Source organism: Dromaius novaehollandiae, chromosome 32, assembly GCF_036370855.1.
Source record: "Dromaius novaehollandiae isolate bDroNov1 chromosome 32, bDroNov1.hap1, whole genome shotgun sequence".
Taxonomy (NCBI): domain Eukaryota; kingdom Metazoa; phylum Chordata; class Aves; order Casuariiformes; family Dromaiidae; genus Dromaius; species Dromaius novaehollandiae.
The window spans coordinates 927,660-946,572 of NC_088131.1; the positions used below are offsets into that span (position 1 = coordinate 927,660).

General features: G+C 67.3%; 1 protein-coding gene across 1 annotated transcript in view; it reads right to left on the bottom strand.

The window, feature by feature from the left end:
* The window catches only part of LOC135324585 (phosphoribosylformylglycinamidine synthase-like), a 55,380-nt gene that overhangs the window by 20,704 nt on the left and 15,763 nt on the right, over positions 1-18,913 (bottom strand). Inside the window, exons 10-18 of the mRNA XM_064501165.1 lie at positions 17,175-17,306; positions 14,981-15,109; positions 12,924-12,997; positions 11,394-11,547; positions 10,180-10,241; positions 9,237-9,398; positions 7,590-7,703; positions 5,847-5,978; positions 3,262-3,492 (exon numbers count right to left, since the gene is read on the bottom strand). Coding sequence (XP_064357235.1) covers positions 3,262-3,492; positions 5,847-5,978; positions 7,590-7,703; positions 9,237-9,398; positions 10,180-10,241; positions 11,394-11,547; positions 12,924-12,997; positions 14,981-15,109; positions 17,175-17,306 — 1,190 coding nt within the window. The remainder of the gene's footprint in view (positions 1-3,261; positions 3,493-5,846; positions 5,979-7,589; positions 7,704-9,236; positions 9,399-10,179; positions 10,242-11,393; positions 11,548-12,923; positions 12,998-14,980; positions 15,110-17,174; positions 17,307-18,913) is intronic.

The following is an 18,913-nucleotide window of genomic DNA, read 5'->3' on the forward strand; positions in this document are numbered from 1 at the left end:
GGACACGGAGACATGGGGACATGCAGACATGGGGACACACGGACATGGGGGCATTGGGACATGGGGACATGGGACACACGAATGTGGGGACACAGGGACAGGGGACACATGGACACGTGGATGTGGGGACACGGGGACAGGGGACACATGGACATGGGGACATGGGACATACGGACATGTGGACGGGGACACGGGACACACAGACACAGGGACGCGGGACAGACACGAGGACACACAGACATGGGGACATGACACACACGGACACAGGGACATGAGACAGGGGACACACGGACATGGGACACAGGGACATGGGGACATGGGACACATGGATGTGGGGACACAGGGACATGGGACACAGACATGGGGACGTGGGACATGTGGACATGGGACACAGATGTGGGGACACAGGGACATGGGACACAAGGACACACAGACAGGGGACAGGGACATGGGACACACGGGCACGGGGACATGGGACAGGGGACACGCGGACACAGGAACATGGGACACATGGACATAGGGACACAGGGGCATTGGGGACAGGGGACACAGGGACATGGGGATGTGGGACACAGACATGGGACACGGATGTGGGGACAGAGGGACATGGGACACAAGGACATGTGGACAGGGTGACAGGGACACAGGGACAGGGGACATGGGGACATGGGGACACAGACACGGGGACATGGGATGGGGACACAGGGACATGGGACACAGACACATGGACAGGGGATGTGGGACAGGGGACACACAGACATGGGGACATGGGACATACGGACGCAGGTCCATGGGACAGGGTACACACAGACATGGGGACATGGGGACACAGACACGGGGATGTGGGGACGTGCAACAGGGGACACATGGACATGGCGACATGGGGACACACAGACACAGGACATGGGGACATGGGGGACAAGACATAGGGACATGGGGACACAACGGACAGGGACACACAGGCACAGGGACAGAGGGACATGGACATGGGGACACGGGGACACAAGACATGGGGGACATGGGACACACGGATGTGGGGACACAAGACATGGGGACACATGGGCACAGGGACAGAGGGACACGGGGACACCGGACATGGGGACACAAAAGGAAATGGGGGGGACAGAGGGGACAGAGTCAGACACACTGACCTGTCCCCCCCGTTCCCAAATGTCCCCAAATTCCCCCTTTTACCCCCAAAACCGCCCCCCAAATTCCCCTTTTTACCCCCAAACTGCCCCAGGGCATGGTCATGGCGTGTCCCCATGGCCACGTTGTGTCCCCACGGCCATGGTGTGTCCCCATGGCCACGGCGTGACTCCCATGGCCATGGCGTGGTGGTGGCGTGGTCCTGCCAGGTGCCACCACCATGCCGTGACCCCTGTGGCCACGCGATGACCCTGGTGGCCATGTTGTAGCCACTCCGTGACCTTGGTGGCCACATCAGTCACGCCATGACCTTCATGGTCATGCCAGAGCCATGCCATGACCTTGGTGGCCGTGTTGGAGTCATGCCATGACCTTCACGGTCATGCTGAAGCCATGCGATGACCTTGGTGGCCACATCAGTCACGCCATGACCTTCATGGTCACACCAGAGCCACGCCATGACCTTGGTGGCCACGTTGGAGTCATGCCATGACCTTCATGGTCATGCCAGAGCCACGCCATGACCTTGGTGGCCACATCAGTCACGCCATGACCTTCAAGGTCATGCTGGAGCCACGCCATGACCTTGGTGGCCACGTCAGAGTCATGCCATGACCTTCATGGTCATGCCAGAGCCACGCCATGACCTTGGTGGCCACGTCGGTCATGCCATGACCTTCACGGTCATGCCAGAGCCATGCGATGACCTTGGTGGCCACGTTGGTCATGCCATGACCTTCAAGGTCATGCTGGAGCCATGCCATGACCTTGGTGGCCACGTCGGTCATGCCATGACCTTCACGGTCATGCTGAAACCATGTCATGACACCTACAGCCATGTCACAGTCATGGAATGACCCCCATGGCCATGCCGTGACCTTTGCGGCCATGCCATGACCCCCGTGGCCATGCCGTGACCTTTGTGGCCATGCTGGAGCCAAGCCATGACCTTCAGGGCCATGCGGTGGTGCCTGTGGCCACGCCATGGCCATGCCATGACCCTCATGACCACGCCGTGGTCCTGTGGCCATGCCGTGGCTCCCGTGGCCACGCCGTGACCATGCCATGACCTTCAGAGCCACGCCATGACCATGCCATGACCTCCATGGCCACCCCACAACCACATCTGACCTCCCATGGCCATGCCATGACCACGCCATGACCTCCATGGCCACCCCACAACCACGCCTGCCACCCATGGCCATGCTATGACCACGCCATGACCCTCATGACCACGCCATGACCACGCCATGACCTCCATGGCCACCCCACAACCACATCTGACCCCCCATGGCCACACCATGACCCTCATGACCACGCCATGACCACGCCATGACCTCCATGGCCACCCCACAACCACATCTGACCCCCCATGGCCATGCCATGACCATGCCATGACCCTCATGACCACGCCATGACCACGCCATGACCTCCATGGCCACCCCACAACCACATCTGACCCCCCATGGCCACACCATGACCATGCCATGACCCTCATGACCATGCCATGACCACGCCCTGACCTCCATGGCCACCCCACAACCACATCTGACCCCCCATGGCCATGCCATGACCATGCCATGACCCTCATGACCACGCCATGACCCTCATGACCACGCCATGACCATGCCCTGACCTCCATGGCCACCCCACAACCACGTCTGACCCCCCATGGCCATGCCATGACCATGCCATGACCCTCATGACCACGCCATGACCCTCATGACCACGCCATGACCACGCCCTGACCTCCATGGCCACCCCACAACCACGTCTGACCCCCCATGGCCACGCCATGACCACGCCATGACCCTCATGACCACGCCATGACCACGCCCTGACCTCCATGGCCACCCCACAACCACGTCTGACCCCCCATGGCCACGCCATGACCACGCCATGACCCTCATGACCACGCCATGACCACGCCCTGACCTCCATGGCCACCCCACAACCACATCTGACCCCCCATGGCCACGCCATGACCACGCCATGACCTCCACGGCCACCCCACAACCACGCCCGCCCCCCCCATGGCCGTGCCCCCCCGTAGCTGTCCTGCAGCCACGTCACGGCCCCCGCGGTGGCCACGGCCGCGGCAGCGGGACTCACGCGGAGGTCGGTGACGCGGGCGAAGACCAGGTTGGTGAGGGCCTCGGTGAGGGCGAGGCGGGCGCCGGCGGCCGGGTCCAGGAGGCCCTTGATGGGCTGCTCGCCCAGCGCGGTGGCCGCCCCCACCGTGTCGAAGTGGGACAGGGCCACCACGGCCACGTCGGCCAGCGGCGTGTGCAGGGGGCCCACGCACTGCTGCTGGGCCACCAGCCCCGTCACCGAGCGGTCCACCTGCCCCCGGAGAGCGGCGTTAGGGGGGGACGCGGGATGGGACACGTGGAGGACACGGACTGGGACACGTCATGGGGGACACAGGCTGGGACATGTCGCGGAGGACACGGGCTGGGACACGTCATGGGGGACATGGGCTGGGACACGTTGCAGAGGACATGGGCTGGGACACGTCATGGATGACACGGGCTGGGACACGTGGGGGACATGGGCAGGGACACGTGGATGACACGGTCTGGGACACGTGGGGGACATGGGCAGGGACACGTGGATGACACGGGCTGGGACATGTGGAGGACACGGGCTGGGACACGCCATGGGGGACACGGGCTGGGACACGTGGGGGACATGGGCTGGGACACGTCACGGAGGACACGGGCTGGGACATGTTGCGGAGGACACGGGCTGGGACACGTCATGGGGGACACGGGCGGGGACATGTGGAGGACATGGGCTGGGACATGTCATGGGGGACACAGGCTGGGACACGTCATGGATGACATGGGCTGGGACATGTGGAGGACACGGGCTGGGACACGTGGGGGACACAGGCTGGGACACGTCACGGAGGACACGGACTGGGACATGTGGAGGACACGGGCTGGGACACGTCATGGGGGACACGGGCGGGGACATGTGGAGGACACGGGCTGGGACACGTCATGGGGGACACGGGCGGGGACATGTGGAGGACATGGGCTCGGACATGTCATGGGGGACACAGGCTGGGACACGTCACAGAGGACATGGGATGGGACACGCCATGGAGGACACGGGCTGGGACACGTCATGGGGGACACGGGCGGGGACATGTGGAGGACATGGGCTGGGACATGTCATGGGGGACACAGGCTGGGACACGTCACGGAGGACATGGGATGGGACACGTTGCAAGGGACACAAGGTGGGGCACGCGTGGGACACATGGGGGACATGCCGTGGGGGACACAGTTGGGAGACACGGGGGACACCGGCTGGGACACGTCGGGGGGACATGGGCCAGGGCATGTGGAGGACACGGAGCAGGAGCCAAAGGATTGGGGCCACGGGAGGAGATGGAGGCCATGGAGGAGATGGAGGCCGTGGAGGAGATGGAGGCCATGACGGAGATGGAGGACACAGGAGGGGAACGAGGCTGTGGAAGGGGATGGAGGCCATGAAAGGGATCAAGGCCACGAGGAGGAACGAGGCCATGGAGAGGATCAAGGCCACATGGGGGGATGACGCCACGGATGGGATCCAGGCCACAGAGCAGATGGAGGCCAGAAGAGGAGAACTGAGGCCACAGAGAGGATCAAGACCGTGGAGATGATAAAGACCAGGAAGGGGAATGAGGCCACGGAGAAGACGGTGACCACAGAGCAGATGGAGATCATGAGATGGGAACGAGGCCAGGGAGGGCAACAAGAACACGGAGAAGATGGTGGCCACGGAGGAGATGGAGGACACAGGAGGGAAACGGGGCCATCAAGGGGATCAAGGCCATGGAGGTCATCAAGGCCAGGAAGGGGAGTGAGACCACAGAGCAGACAGAGGCCATGGAGGAGATGGAGGCCAGGGGAGGGGAACCAGGCCACGAAGAAGATCAAGGCCATGGTGGAGATGGAGGCCATGGTGGAGATGGAGGCCAGGGGAGGGAAATGAGGCCATGGAGGACATCAAGGCCAGGAAGAGGAGCGAGGCCACAGAGAAGATGGAGGCCATGGTGGAGATGGAGGCCAGGGGAGGGGAACGAGGTCATGGAGAAGATGGAGGTCACGTTGGAGATGGAGGCCATGGGATGGGAACGAGGCCACGAAGAAGATGGAGGCCACATTGGTGACGGAGGCCACGTTGGAGATGGAGGCCATGGGAGGGGAACGAGGCCACAGAGAAGATGGTGGCCACGGAGAAGATGGAGGCCAAGGTGGAGATGGAGGCCATGGTGGAGATGGAGGCCATGGGAGGGGAACGAGGCCACGTTGGAGATGGAGGCCACGTTGGAGATGGAGGCCATGGGATGGGAACGAGGCCACGAAGAAGATGGAGGCCACATTGGTGACGGAGGCCACGTTGGAGATGGAGGCCATGGGAGGGCAACGAGGCCACAGAGAAGATGGTGGCCACGGAGAAGATGGAGGCCAAGGCGGAGATGGAGGCCATGGTGGAGATGGAGGCCATGGGAGGGGAACGAGGCCACGTTGGAGATGGAGGCCACGTTGGAGATGGAGGCCAGGGCAGAAGACCGAGGCCACGGGAGGGCACTGAAGCCGCAGGAGAAGCTCCAGGCCACGGGAGGGGACCGAGACCGCGCGGGGGTGACCGGGGGGCAACCAAGGGTGCCACGGCCGGGGCGGGGGGCGCGGGGGGGGTACCTTGTTGGTGAGGTAGCGCTTGCTGGCCACGGCCGGCAGCCGCAGCACCCGCTCCAGCGCCCCGCGCACCGTCAGCCCCGGCGGCAGGCTCAGCGGGCGCAGCGCGGGGGGCTCCCGGTGAAGGGTGAACACCTGGGGGGCACCCATGGGTGTCGGGGGGGGGGCCCGGCCACGCATCGGGGTCCCCCACGCCCCGGCGGGGCCCAAAAATTGGGGTGCTGCGGAGCGGGATGGGTCCCCACCCAAAGGTGTCCCCGAATCTGGGGGTCCCCCGGCCACGAGGACACCCGACCACGGGGGCACCCCTGATTTGGGGGGGGGTCCTCAAAATTAGGGGTCCCCAGTGGGGGTGTGACCCCAAAATGGGGAGTTCTGGGATTATGGAGGTCCCGGTTTTGGGGGTCGCCAGTCCCGAGGGTCCCTGGGGGTCCCCAAAGTTGGGGGTCCCTTGATGTCACCCAAGGGTGACACCCAAACCTGGGGGTCCCCAAACCTGGGGGTCCCTTGATATCACCCAGGGGTGACCCCCAAACCTGGGGGTCCCCAAATCTGGGGGTCCCCTGATATCACCTGGGGTGACCCCCAAACCTGGGTGTCCCCAAAGCTGGGGGTCCCTTGATGTCACCCAAGGGTGATGCCAACCTGGGGGTCCCCAAAGCTGGGGGTCCCTTGATGTCACCCACCAGTGACACCCAAACCTGGGGGTCCCCAAACTTGGGGGTCCCTTGATGTCACCCAAGGGTGACACCCAACCTGAGGGTCCCCAAATCTGGGGGTCCCCAAAGCTGAGGGTCCCCTGATGTCACCCAAGGGTGACCCCCAAACCTGGGGGTCCCCAAACTTGGGGGTCCCCAAACCTGGGGGTCCCTTGATATCACCCAGGGGTGACCCCCAAACCTGGGGGTCCCCAAATCTGGAGGTCCCTTGATGTCACCCAAGGGTGACACCCAACCTGGGGGTCCCCAAAGCTGGGGGTCCCTTGATGTCACCCAAGGGTGATGCCAACCTGGGGGTCCCCAAAGCTGGGGGTCCCTTGATGTCACCCACCGGTGACACCCAACCTGAGGGTCCCCAAATCTGGGGGTCCCCAAAGCTGAGGGTCCCCTGACATGACCCAAGGGTGACCCCCAAACCTGGGGGTCCCCAAACTTGGGGGTCCCCAAATCTGGGGGTCCCCAAAGCTGAGGGTCCCCTGATGTCACCCAAGGGTGACCCCCAAACCTGGGGGTCCCCAAACTTGGGGGTCCCCAAACCTGGGGGTCCCTTGATGTCACCCACCAGTGACACCCAAACCTGGGGGTCCCCAAAGCTGGGGGTCCCTTGATATCACCCAGGGGTGACCCCCAAACCTGGGGGTCCCCAAAGCTGGGGGTCCCTTGATATCACCCAGGGGTGACCCCCAACCTGAGGGTCCCCAAATCTGGGGGTCCTTTGATGTCACCCAAGGGTGACCCCCAAACCTGGGGGTCCCCAAATCTGGGGGTCCCTTGATATCACCCAGGGGGGTCCCCACCCCCTCTGGGGTGTCCCTGTGCCCCTTGGGGGGTCCCCAACCCCTCTGGGCTGTCCCCAAGCCCATTGGGGGGTCCCCAGCCCCACTGGGGGGTCCCCACCCCCTCTGGGGTGTCCCCGTACCCCTTGGGGTGTCCCCAACCCCCTTGGGGGGTCCCCAAGCCCACTGGGGGGTCCCCAGCCCCTATGGGGGTCCCCTGTCCCCAGCAGCACCCACGGGTGCCCCCTCACCTTGCGGGGCATCTTGCCCAGCACCCACTCGAGCTCCAGGTTGACGGGGGTGGGGAGCCCCTCGTGGGACCCCCCCTCGGGCACGGGGGACGCCAGGTCGTCCACCAGCACGATCTGGGGTGGGGGGCGGACACGGTGGGGGGGGTCAGCGGGGATGGGTGCCATCTCTGTCACTTCAGGGGGACCCCAAAACCCCCCGTGTCCCTCTGTGTCCCCCCATGTCCCCCCATCTCGCCCAGGTCCCCCATGTCCCCCCATGTCCCTCATGTCCCTCCATGTCCCCCCATGTCCCTCCATGTCCCCATGTCCCTCATGTCCCTCCATGTCCCTCCATGTCCCCCATGTCCCTCATGTCCCCTCATGTCCCCCCATGTCCCTCCATGTCTCCCCATGTCCCTCCATGTCCCCCAGGTCCCTCCATGTCCCTCCATGTCCCTCCATGTCCCTCCATGTCCCTCATGTCCCCCTATGTGCCCATGTCCCTCATGTCCCTCCGTGTCCCTCATGTCCCCCATGTCCCCCATGTCCCCATCTCCCCATGTCCCCACATGTCCCTCCATGTCCCCCATGTCCCCCATGTCCCCTCCATGTTCCCCCATGTCCCTCATGTCCCCCCATGTCCCTCCATGTCCCCCATGTCCCTCCATGTCCCTCATGTCCCCTCCATGTCCCTCATGTCCCCCATGTCCCCCCATGTCCCCCCATGTCCCTCATGTCCCCCCATGTCCCTCCATGTCCCCCCATCTCCCCATGTCCCTCCATGTCCCTCCATGTCCCTCCATGTCCCCCATGTCCCTCCATGTCCCCTCCATGTCCCTCATGTCCCTCCATGTCCCCCATGTCCCTCCGTGTCCCTCCATGTCCCTCCATGTCCCTCATGTCCCCCATGTCCCCTCCATGTTCCCCCATGTCCCTCATGTCCCCCCATGTCCCTCCATGTCCCCCATGTCCCTCCATGTCCCTCATGTCCCCTCCATGTCCCTCATGTCCCCCATGTCCCCCCATGTCCCCCCATGTCCCTCATGTCCCCCCATGTCCCTCCATGTCCCCCCATCTCCCCATGTCCCTCCATGTCCCTCCATGTCCCTCCATGTCCCCCATGTCCCTCCATGTCCCCTCCATGTCCCTCATGTCCCTCCATGTCCCCCATGTCCCTCCGTGTCCCTCCATGTCCCTCCATGTCCCTCATGTCCCCCATGTCCCTCCATGTCCCCCATGTCCCTCCATGTCCCTCATGTCCCCCTATGTGCCCATGTCCCTCATGTCCCTCCATGTCCCTCCACATCCCTCCATGTCCCTCCATGTCCCTCCATGTCCCTCATGTCCCCCTATGTGCCCATGTCCCTCATGTCCCTCCATGTCCCTCCACGTCCCCCCATGTCCCCCATCTCCCCATGTCCCCCCATGTCCCCTCATGTCCCCCATGTCCCCCCATGTCCCTCCATGTCCCCAATGTCCCTCCATGTCCCCCCATGTCCCTCATGTCCCCCCATGTCCCCCCATGTCCCCCATGTCCCCATCTCCCCACGTCCCTCCATGTCCCCCCATGTCCCTGTCTCTCCATCCCATCTCCCCACATCCATGTCCTCCAACATCCCCCACGTCCCCCCGTGTCCCCCCGCGTCCCCATGTCCCCGTGTCCCCTACCCGCCCGTCGCCGGTGACGGTGCCCACGACGTGCAGGGGACAGCGCTCGCGCCGCGCCAGGCGCCGCAGCCAGGGCACCCGGGGGGGCCGCACCAGCAGCGCGTTGGACTCCTGGTACTCGGCCCCCCAGATCTCCAGCAGGCTCAGGGTGGGGTCGCCCAGCTGCGTCCCCCCCCCCGTCAGCACCCATGGGTGCTCCGGGGGGGCCGGGGGGCAGGTGGGGTGGGGTCAGGGCACCCATGGGTGCTCTGGGGATGGGTATGGTGGGGGACCGGGGTTGGGGGGCCCAAGGGTGCTTGAGGGTCAAGGGGCCACCTGGGGTCAAGGGCACCCATGGGTGCTCCGGGGGGGTGGAGGGTCCGGGAGGGTCATGGGGATGGGAGATATGGGGTCAGGGCACCCATGGGTGCTCCGGGGGGCCGGGGGGCAGGTGGGGTGGGGTCAGGGCACCCATGGGTGCTCCGGGGACGGGCACAGTGGGGGATCAGGGTTGGGGGGCCCAAGGATGCTTGAGGGTCAAGGGGCCACCTGGGGTCAAGGGCACCCATGGGTGCTCCGGGGGGGGTGGAGGGTCCGGGAGGGTCATGGGGATGGGAGATATGGGGTCAGGGCACCCATGGGTGCTCCGGGGATGGGCGCGGTGGGGGATCAGGGTTGGGGCACCCAAGGGTGCTTGAGGGTCAAGGGGCCACCTGGGGTCAAGGCCACCCATGGGTGCTCCGGGGGGGTGGAGGGCCATGGGGACATGTGGGATGGGGTCAGGGCACCCATGGGTGCTCTGGGGATGGGCGTGGTGGAGGACTGGGGTTGGGGCACCCATGGGTGCCCCAGGGTCAAGGAGCCACCAAGGGTCAGGGCCACCCAAGGGTGACGATGCCATGGGCCGGGGGGGCACCCAAGGCTGGGGGGGGCACCCGGGGGGGCACCCATGGGTGGGGGGTACCTGGAAGCGGCTGGCGTAGATGACGGCCCCGGCCGGGTCGCTGAGCTCCTTCAGGACGTTGCCTGGGGACGCGGGGACCTTGGGGACACCCTGGGGACGCCCCGGGGTCCCCCCCCCGCGCTCGCGGTGGCACCCCGAGCTCTCCACTGCCACCCTCAGTGACCGGGTCCCCTGGGTGTCCCCTGGTGTCCCCATGTCCCCTGGTGTCCCCCCATGTCCCACGTCCCCTGGGTGTCCCCTGGTGTCCCCCCATGTCCCCAAGGTGTCCCCAAGTGTCCCCTACCGTTGCCACCAGCGCCCTGGTCGTGGATGCTGCACACGGGGTTGTCCTCGCCCCCCGGCCCCGTGTCCCCCCGTGTCCCACCGTGTCCCACATCCCCTGGTGTCCCCACGTCCCCAAGGTGTCCCCAAGTGTCCCCTACCATTGCCACCAGTGCCCTGGTTGTGGACGCTGCACACGGGGTTGTCCTCACCGCCCGGCCCCGTGTCCCCCCGCGTCCCACTGTGTCCCACATCCCCTGGTGTCCCCATGTCCCCAGGTGTCCCCAAGGTGTCCCCAAGGTGTCCCCAAGTGTCCCCTACCGTTGCCGCCGGCGCCCTGGTCGTGGATGCTGCACACGGGGTTGTCCTCGCCGCCCGGCCCCGTGTCCCCCCGTGTCCCACCATGTCCTACATCCCCTGGTGTCCCCATGTCCCCCATGACCTCAGGGTGTCCCCAAGGTGTCCCCAAGTGTCCCCTACCGTTGCCGCCGGCGCCCTGGTCGTGGATGCTGCACACGGGGTTGTCCTCGCCGCCCGGCCCCGTGTCCCCCCGTGTCCCATGTCCCTTGGTGTCCCCATGTCCCCCATGTCCCCAGGTGTCCCCAGGTGTCCCCAAGTGTCCCCTACCGTTGCCGCCGGCGCCCTGGTCGTGGATGCTGCACACGGGGTTGTCCTCGCCCCCCGGCCCCGTGTCCCCCCGTGTCCCCCCATGCCCTACATCCCCTGGTGTCCCCACATGTCCAACGTCCCCAGGTGTCCCCAGGTGTCCCCAAGTGTCCCCTACCGTTGCCGCCGGCGCCCTGGTCGTGGATGCTGCACACGGGGTTGTCCTCGCCCCCCGGCCCCGTGTCCCCCCCATGTCCCCCCATGTCCTACATCCCCTGGTGTCCCCATGTCCCCCATGCCCTCAGGGTGTCCCCAGGTGTCCCCAGGTGTCCCCAAGTGTCCCCTACCGTTGCCGCCGGCGCCCTGGTCGTGGATGCTGCACACGGGGTTGTCCTCGCTCTCCACGCAGCCCCGCAGCACCCGGTTCATCTTCTGCTCCATCTCGGGGTCCCCCCGCTGCACCGCCCCCGCGTCCCGCTCCGCCGCGTTGTCACCCTGCACCTGGGGACACCGTGGGGACACCGTGGGGACACCGTGGGGACGGGGCCACCGCGGGGTGGGGACGCCATGGGGACATTGCCCCCCAGTCCCCCCCCGCACTGCCCCCGCGTCCCGCTCCGCCGCGTTGTCACCCTGCACCTGGGGACACCGTGGGGACACCGTGGGGTGGGGACGCCATGGGGACATCCCCCCCGGTGCCCCCCCCGCACCGCCCCCGCGTCCCGCTCTGCTGCGGTGTCACCCTGCACCTGGGGACACCGGGGCACACCGTGGGGTGGGGACACCGTGGGGACAGGGACACCCTGGGGAGAGGGACACCCTGGCTAAGGGACACCTTGGAGAGGGGACACCTTGGGGACAGGGACACCCTGGCTATGGGACATCTTGGGGAGGGGACACCCAGGGAGGGGACAACTTGGGGACAGTGATACCCCAGAGAGGGGACACTCTGGGGACAAGGACACCCTGGCTATGGGACATCTTGGGGAGGGGACACCCAGGGAGGGGACAACTTGGGGACAGTGATACCCCAGAGAGGGGACACTCTGGGGACAAGGACACTCTGGCTAGGGGACACCTGGGGGATGGTGGCACCTTGGGGACAGGGTCACCCTGGGCAGGGGACACTGTGGTGACAAGGCCACCCCAGAGAAGGGACACTATGGGGACAAGGCCACGATAGCTAGGGGACACCAGGGGGATGGGGACACCCAGGGGACAGTGACATCACGGGGAGGGGACACTCTGGGGACAAGGCCACCCTGGGGAGAGGACACTATAGGGACAAGGCCACCCTGGCTAGGGGACACCAGGGGGATGGGGACACCCTGGGGACAGGGACACCCCAGGGAGGAGACACTATGGGGACAAGGCCACCCTGGCTAGGGGACACCTGGGGGATGGGGACACCCTGGGGACACGGTCACCCTGGGCAGGGGACACTGTGGTGACAAGGCCACCCTGGGCAGGGGACACTATAGGGACAAGGACACCCTGGCTAGGGGACACCTGGGGGATGGTGGCACCCTGGGGACACGGTCACCCTGCGCAGGGGACACTGTGGTGACAAGGACACCCCAGAGAGGGGACACTATGGGGACAAGGCCACCCTGGCTAGGGACACCTGGGGGATGGGGACACCCTGGGGACACAGTCACCCTGGGCAGGGACACTGTGGTGACAGTGACACCCTGGGGCCAGTGACACCCTGCGAGGGGACATTAGGGGACAGTGCCCCCCCAGCACCCCAGGTGCCCCCCCCCAGCACCCCAATGCCCCCCCTCCTTTCCCCCTCCCACCCTGCCGCTCTGGGGGGGGGGGGCAGGGGACAGGGGGGTCCCCGGGTGTCCCCAAGGTGACACCCCCCCCCCCGTTACCTGCACGGAGGAGGCGGCGCCCCCCCCGACGCCGATGCGGTACACGGGACCCCCCACCTTCACCACCAGCATCCCTGGGGGGGGGGGACACGGTTCGGGGGGGCCCCGGGGACTTGGGGGGGTCCCCGAGGTCCCCAGGAGGATTTGGGGGTCCCTGGGGGGGGTCCCTGGGGTCCCCATGGGGATTTTGGGGGGGCTTGGGGGGGTTGGGGGTTCTGGGGGGGCTCGGGGGGGCCTGGGGGGTGTTGGGGGTCCCATGGGATTTGGGGGGGGGTCTTGGGAGGGGTTGGGGGTCCTGGGGGGGGTTTGGGGGCCCCATGGGGATTTGGGGGTCCCCATAGCAATTTGGGGGGGCCCTGGGGGGGTTGGGGTCCCCATGGGGATTTGGGGGGGTCCTGGGGGATGTTGGGGTCCCCATGGGGATTTGGGGGGGGTCTTGGGAGGGGTTGGGGGTCCTGGTGGGTTTGGGGGATCCCCAGGGGGATTTGGGGGGGCTCCTGGGGGGTTGGGGTCCCCAGGGGGATTTGGGGGGTCCTGGGGATGTTGGGGGCCCCATGGGGATTTGGGGGGGGTCTTGGGAGGGGTTGGGGTCCTGGTGGGTTTGGGGGATCCCCAGGGGATTTGGGGGGGCTCCTGGGGGGTTGGGGGTCCCCAGAGGGATTTGGGGGGAATCCTGGGGGGGTTGGGGGGCCTGGGGGGGGCGTTGGGGTTCCCCATGGGGATTTGGGGGGTCCTGGGGGGGTTCAGGGGTCCCCATGGGGATTTGGGGGGGGTCCTGGGGGGCGCTGGGGTCCCATGGGTATTTTGGGGGCCCTGGGGTCCCGGGAGGATTTTGGGGGGGTGCTGGGGGGGTTCAGGGGGGCCTCGGGGGATGTTGGGGTCCCCATGGGGATTTGGGGGTGCTCGGGGGGGATTCAGGGGCCCCAGGGGGATTTTGGGGGTCCTGGTGGGTTTGGGGGATCCCCAGGGGGATTTGGGGGGTCTTGGGGGGTTGGGGGGCCGGGGGGTTTTTGGGGTGCTGGGGGGGGACATGGGGGCACTGGGGGGGTTTGGGGGTGCAGGGGGGACACAGGGGTGCCAGGGGGACATGGGGGCCCCGGGGGGGGTTTAGGGGCACCGGGAGGGGGGCTTAGGGTGCTGGGGGGGGTTGGGGGCACCGGGGGGGGGTTTTGGGGGTGCCGGAGGGATTTGGGGGCACCAGGGGGGTTTTGGGGGCGCCGGGGGGGGTTGGGGGCACCGGGGGGTTTAGGGGTGCCGGGGGGGGTTGGGGGTGCCAGGGGGGTTTTGGGGGTGCTGGGGGGGGACATGGGGGTGCTGGGGGGGGTTGGGGGCACCGGGGGGGCTTTGATGGCACCGGGGGGGATTTGGGGGTGCCGGGGGGGGACATGGGGGCACTGGGGGGGTTTTGGGGGTGCCGGAGGGATTTGGGGGCACCAGGGGGGTTTTGGGGGCCCCGGGGGGGGTTGGGGGCACCGGGGGGGTTTAGGGGTGCCGGGGGGGGGTTGGGGGTGCCAGGGGGGGTTTGGGGGTGCTGGGGGGGGACATGGGGGTGCTGGGGGGGGGGTTGGGGGCACCGGGGGGGCTTTGATGGCACCGGGGGGGATTTGGGGGTGCCAGGGGGGGACATGGGGGCATTGGGGGGGATTTAGGGGTGCTGGGGGGGACATGGGGGCCCCGGGGGGCTTTGGGGGCACCGGGGGGGTTTTGGGGGCCCCGGGGGGGTTTAGGGGTGCTGGAGGGGGACATGGGGGCCCCGGGGGGCTTTGGGGGCACTGGGGGGGTTTTGGGGGCCCCGGGGGGGGTTTGGGGGTGCTGGGGGGGACATGGGGGCACTGGGGGGGATTTGGGGGTGCTGGGGGGGGACACAGGTGTGCCAGGGGGATTTGGGGGCACCGGGGGGGGTTGGGGGCACTGGGGGGGCTTTGGGGGCACCGGGGGGGGTTGGGGGTGCCGGGGGGGACATGGGGGCACCGGGGGGGCTTTGGGTGCACCGGGGGGGTTTTGAGGGCACAGGGGGGGTTTTGGGGGTGCTGGGGGGGTTTTGGGGGGGGTCTCACCGGGCTGGGGGGGCTCCTTGCGCACGTGGGCGTCCTCGATGGCGCCGAGGCCCCCGCTGAACATGATGGGCTTGATCCACTCGCGGCGCTCGGCCCCCGGCAGCAGCTGCCCGAAGGAGCGGGCGAAGCCTGGGGACGTCACCCGCCGTGTCACCCGCCGTGTCCCCGCCGTGTCCACCCCCCCCCCGGCACCCCCTGTACCCCCAAATCCACCCCCCGGGCAGGAGAACCCACCCCGAGGAGCCCACGAGGCCATGGGGGGCCACCACCCATGAGATCATCCATGGTGGCACCACCACCCGTGACCTCATCCATGGTGGCACCAACAAGATCACCCAGGATGTCACCCACGGTGGCACCCGCAGCACCCATGTCCCCTTCCTGGCACCCCACGTACCCCCAAATCCCCCCCCCGGGCAGGAGAACCCACCCCGAGGAGCCCACGAGGTCATGGAGGGCCACCAGCCATGGTGGCACCAACGCCCGTGAGATCATCCATGGTGGCACCAACAAGATGTCACCCACGGTGGCACCCGCAGCACCCATGTCCCCTTCCTGGCACCCCCTGTACCCCCAAATCCACCCCCCGGGCAGGAGAACCCACCCCGAGGAGCCCACGAGGTCATGGAGGGCCACCAGCCATGAGATCATCCATGGTGGCACCACCACCCGTGACCTCGCCCATGGTGGCACCAACAAGATCACCCAGGGTCCCCAAGGCCACGGGGGTCCCTGAGCACCCTGGGCAGGTCCCCAAGCTCATGGAGGTCCCCAAGTGTCCCTGGGGAGACCCCCAAGTGTCCCTGGGGTCCTCAAGTGTCCCTGGGGTCCCCAAGGCCATGAAGGTCCCTGGGAACCCTGGGAGGGTCCCCAAGCTCATGGTGGTCCCCAAGTGTCCCTGGGATTTCCCCATGTCCTTGGTGGTCCCCAAGTGTCCCTGGGGGTCCCCAATGTCACGTGTGGGCACCCATGAGGGTCCCCAAGCTCACGGTGGTCCCCAAGTGTACCTGGGGGTCCCCAAGTGTCCCTGAAGTCCCCAATGTCACGTGTGGGCACCCATGAGGGTCCCCAAGCTCATGGTGGTCCCCAAGTGTCCCTGAGGTCCCCAACGTCACATGTGGGCACCCATGAGGGTCCCCAAGCTCACGGTGGTCCCCAAGTGTCCCTGGGGGTCCCCAAGTGTCCCTGAGGTCCTCAACGTCACGTGTGGGCACCCATGAGGGTCCCCAAGCTCACGGTGGTCCCCAAGTGTCCCTGAAGTCCCCAATGTCACGTGTGGGCACCCATGAGGGTCCCCAAGCTCACGGTGGTCCCCAAGTGTACCTGGGGGTCCCCAAGTGTCCCTGAGCTCCCCAACGTCACATGTGGGCACCCATGAGGGTCCCCAAGCTCATGGGGGGTCCCAGGTGTCCCCAGGGGTCCCCAAGCTCATGGGTGTCCCCAAGTGTCCGTGGGGTCTCCCCATGTCCCTGGGGGTCCCCAAGTGTCCCTGAGGTCCCCAACATCACGTGTGGGCACCCACGAGGGTCCCCACGCTCATGGGGGGTCCCAGGTGTCCCCGGGGGTCCCCAAGTGTCCCTGAGGTCCCCAACCTCACATGTGGGCACCCATGAGGGTCCCCAAGCTCATGGGGGGTCCCAGGTGTCCCCGGGGGTCCCTAAGTGTCCCTGAGCTCCCCAACATCACGTGGGGGAACCCATGAGGGTCCCCAAGCTCATGGGGTCTCCCCATGTCCCTGAGGGTCCCCAAGCGTCCCTGAGGTCCCCAACGTCACGTGTGGGCACCCACGAGGGTCCCCAAGCTCATGGTGGTCCCCAAGTGTCCCTGGGGTCTCCCCATGTCCCTGGGGGTCCCCAAGTGTCCCTGAGCTCCCCAACATCACGTGTGGGCACCCATGAGGATCCCCAAGCTCATGGTGGTCCCCAAGTGTCCCTGGGGGTCCCCAAGTGTCCCTGAGGTCCCCAACGTCACATGTGGGCACCCATGAGGGTCCCCAAGCTCATGGGTGTCCCCAAGTATCCCTGGGGGTCCCCAAGTGTCCCTGAGGCCCCCAACATCACGTGTGGGCACCCACGAGGGTCCCCAAGCTCATGGGGGGTCCCAGGTGTCCCCGGGGGTCCCCAGGCTCATGGGTGTCCCCCAGCGTCCCCGGGGGTCCCCGAGGCCCCCCCCCAAGTCAGGGGTCCCCCCTCACCGGCCACCAGGGGCTCCCCGAACTTGTTGCCGTAGTCGCTGGCGCCGTCGCTGGCCCCGAGGGCGACGTCGAGGGGGCGGGCGAAGGTCTCGGGGTACGGCTGCCCCCCGTCCTCCCACGGCAGCTCGTAGCCTGGGGGGGGGGGGGGGGGACGTGCGGGGGGGGGGTCAGGACGCCTGGGCCCCCCCCCCCGCCGGGGATGGGGGGGGTCCCCGGGGTTTGGGGGGGTTCGGGGGGTCCATGGGGGATTTGGGGGGGTTGTCGCAAGGATTTGGGGGGTTTTGGGGGGGGTCCAGGGGGCTTTTGGGGGGGCCCAAGGGGTTGGGGGTGATGGGGGGGTCCTGGGGGGCTTGGGGGGGCTTCTGGGGGGGATTTTGGGGGGGTCGCAAGGGTTTGGGGGTCCCCAGGGGCTTTGGGGGGCTCAGGGGGTCCATGGGGCTTTGGGGGGTTGTCGCAAGGATTTGGGGGATTGGGGGGGTCCAGGGGGGTTTTGGGGGGCTGGGGGGGATTTTGGGGGGGCCCAAGGGGTTGGGGGTGATGGGGGGGTCCTGGGGGGGTTTGGGGGGGCTTCTGGGGGGGATTTTGGGGGGGTCCCAAGGGGTTGGGGGTGACAGAGGGGGGTTGGGGGGTTCCTGGGGGGGATTTTGGGGGGGTCCCAAGGGGTTGGGGGTGATGGGGGGTCCTGGGGGGTTTGGGGGGGCTTCTGGGGGGGATTTTGGGGGGGTCACAAGGGTTTGGGGGTCCCCAGGGACTTTGGGGGGGCTCAGGGGGTCCATGGGGCTTTGGGGGGGTGTCACAAGGATTTGGGGGGTTGGGGGGGGTCCAGGGGGGTTTTGGGGGCTGGGGGGGATTTTGGGGGGTCCCAAGGGGTTGGGGGTGATGGGGGGGTCCTGGGGGGTTTGGGGGGGTTCCTGGGGGGGATTTTGGGGGGGTCCCAAGGGTTTGGGGGTCCCCAGGGGCTTTGGGGGGGCTCAGGGGGTCCATGGGGTTTTCGGGGGGTGTCGCAAGGATTTGGGGGGTTGGGGGGGTCCAGGGGGATTTTGGGGGGCTGGGGGGGATTTGGGGGGTCCCAAGGGGTTGGGGGTGACAGAGGGGGGTTGGGGGGGTTCCTGGGGGGGATTTTGGGGGGGTCCCAAGGGTTTGGGGGTCCCCAGGGGCTCTGGGGGGCTCGGGGGGTCCATGGGGTTTTCGGGGGGTTGTCGCAAGGATTTGGGGGGTTTTGGGGGGGGTCCGGGGGGGTTTTGGGGGGGGCCAAGGGGTTGGGGGTGATGGGGGGGTTTGGGGGGGCTTCTGGGGGGGATTTTGGGGGGGTCCCAAGGGTTTGGGGGTCCCCAGGGGCTTTGGGGGGTCCGGGGGGGGTTGGGGGCCTCCCTGGCGATTCGTGGGGGTCCCAGGAGGGTTTGGGGGGGCTGGATGGTTTTGGGGGTCTCCCAGGGGATCTGGGGGTCTCCGGGGGGGGGTGTTGGGGGCTGGGGGGTTTTGGGGGTCTCCCCGGGGATTTGGGGGTCCCAGGAGGGTTTTGGGGGGGCTGGAAGGTTTTGGGGGGCTCCCTGGGGATTTGGGGGTCCCAGGAGGGTTTGGGGGGGCTGGATGGTTTTGGGGGTCTCCCAGGGGATCTGGGGGGTCTCCGGGGGGGTGTGTTGGGGGCTGGGGGGGTTTTGGGGGTCTCCCTGGGGATTTGGGGGTCCCAGGAGGGTTTGGGGGGGGCCTGGAAGGTTTTGGGGGCCTCCCTGGGGATT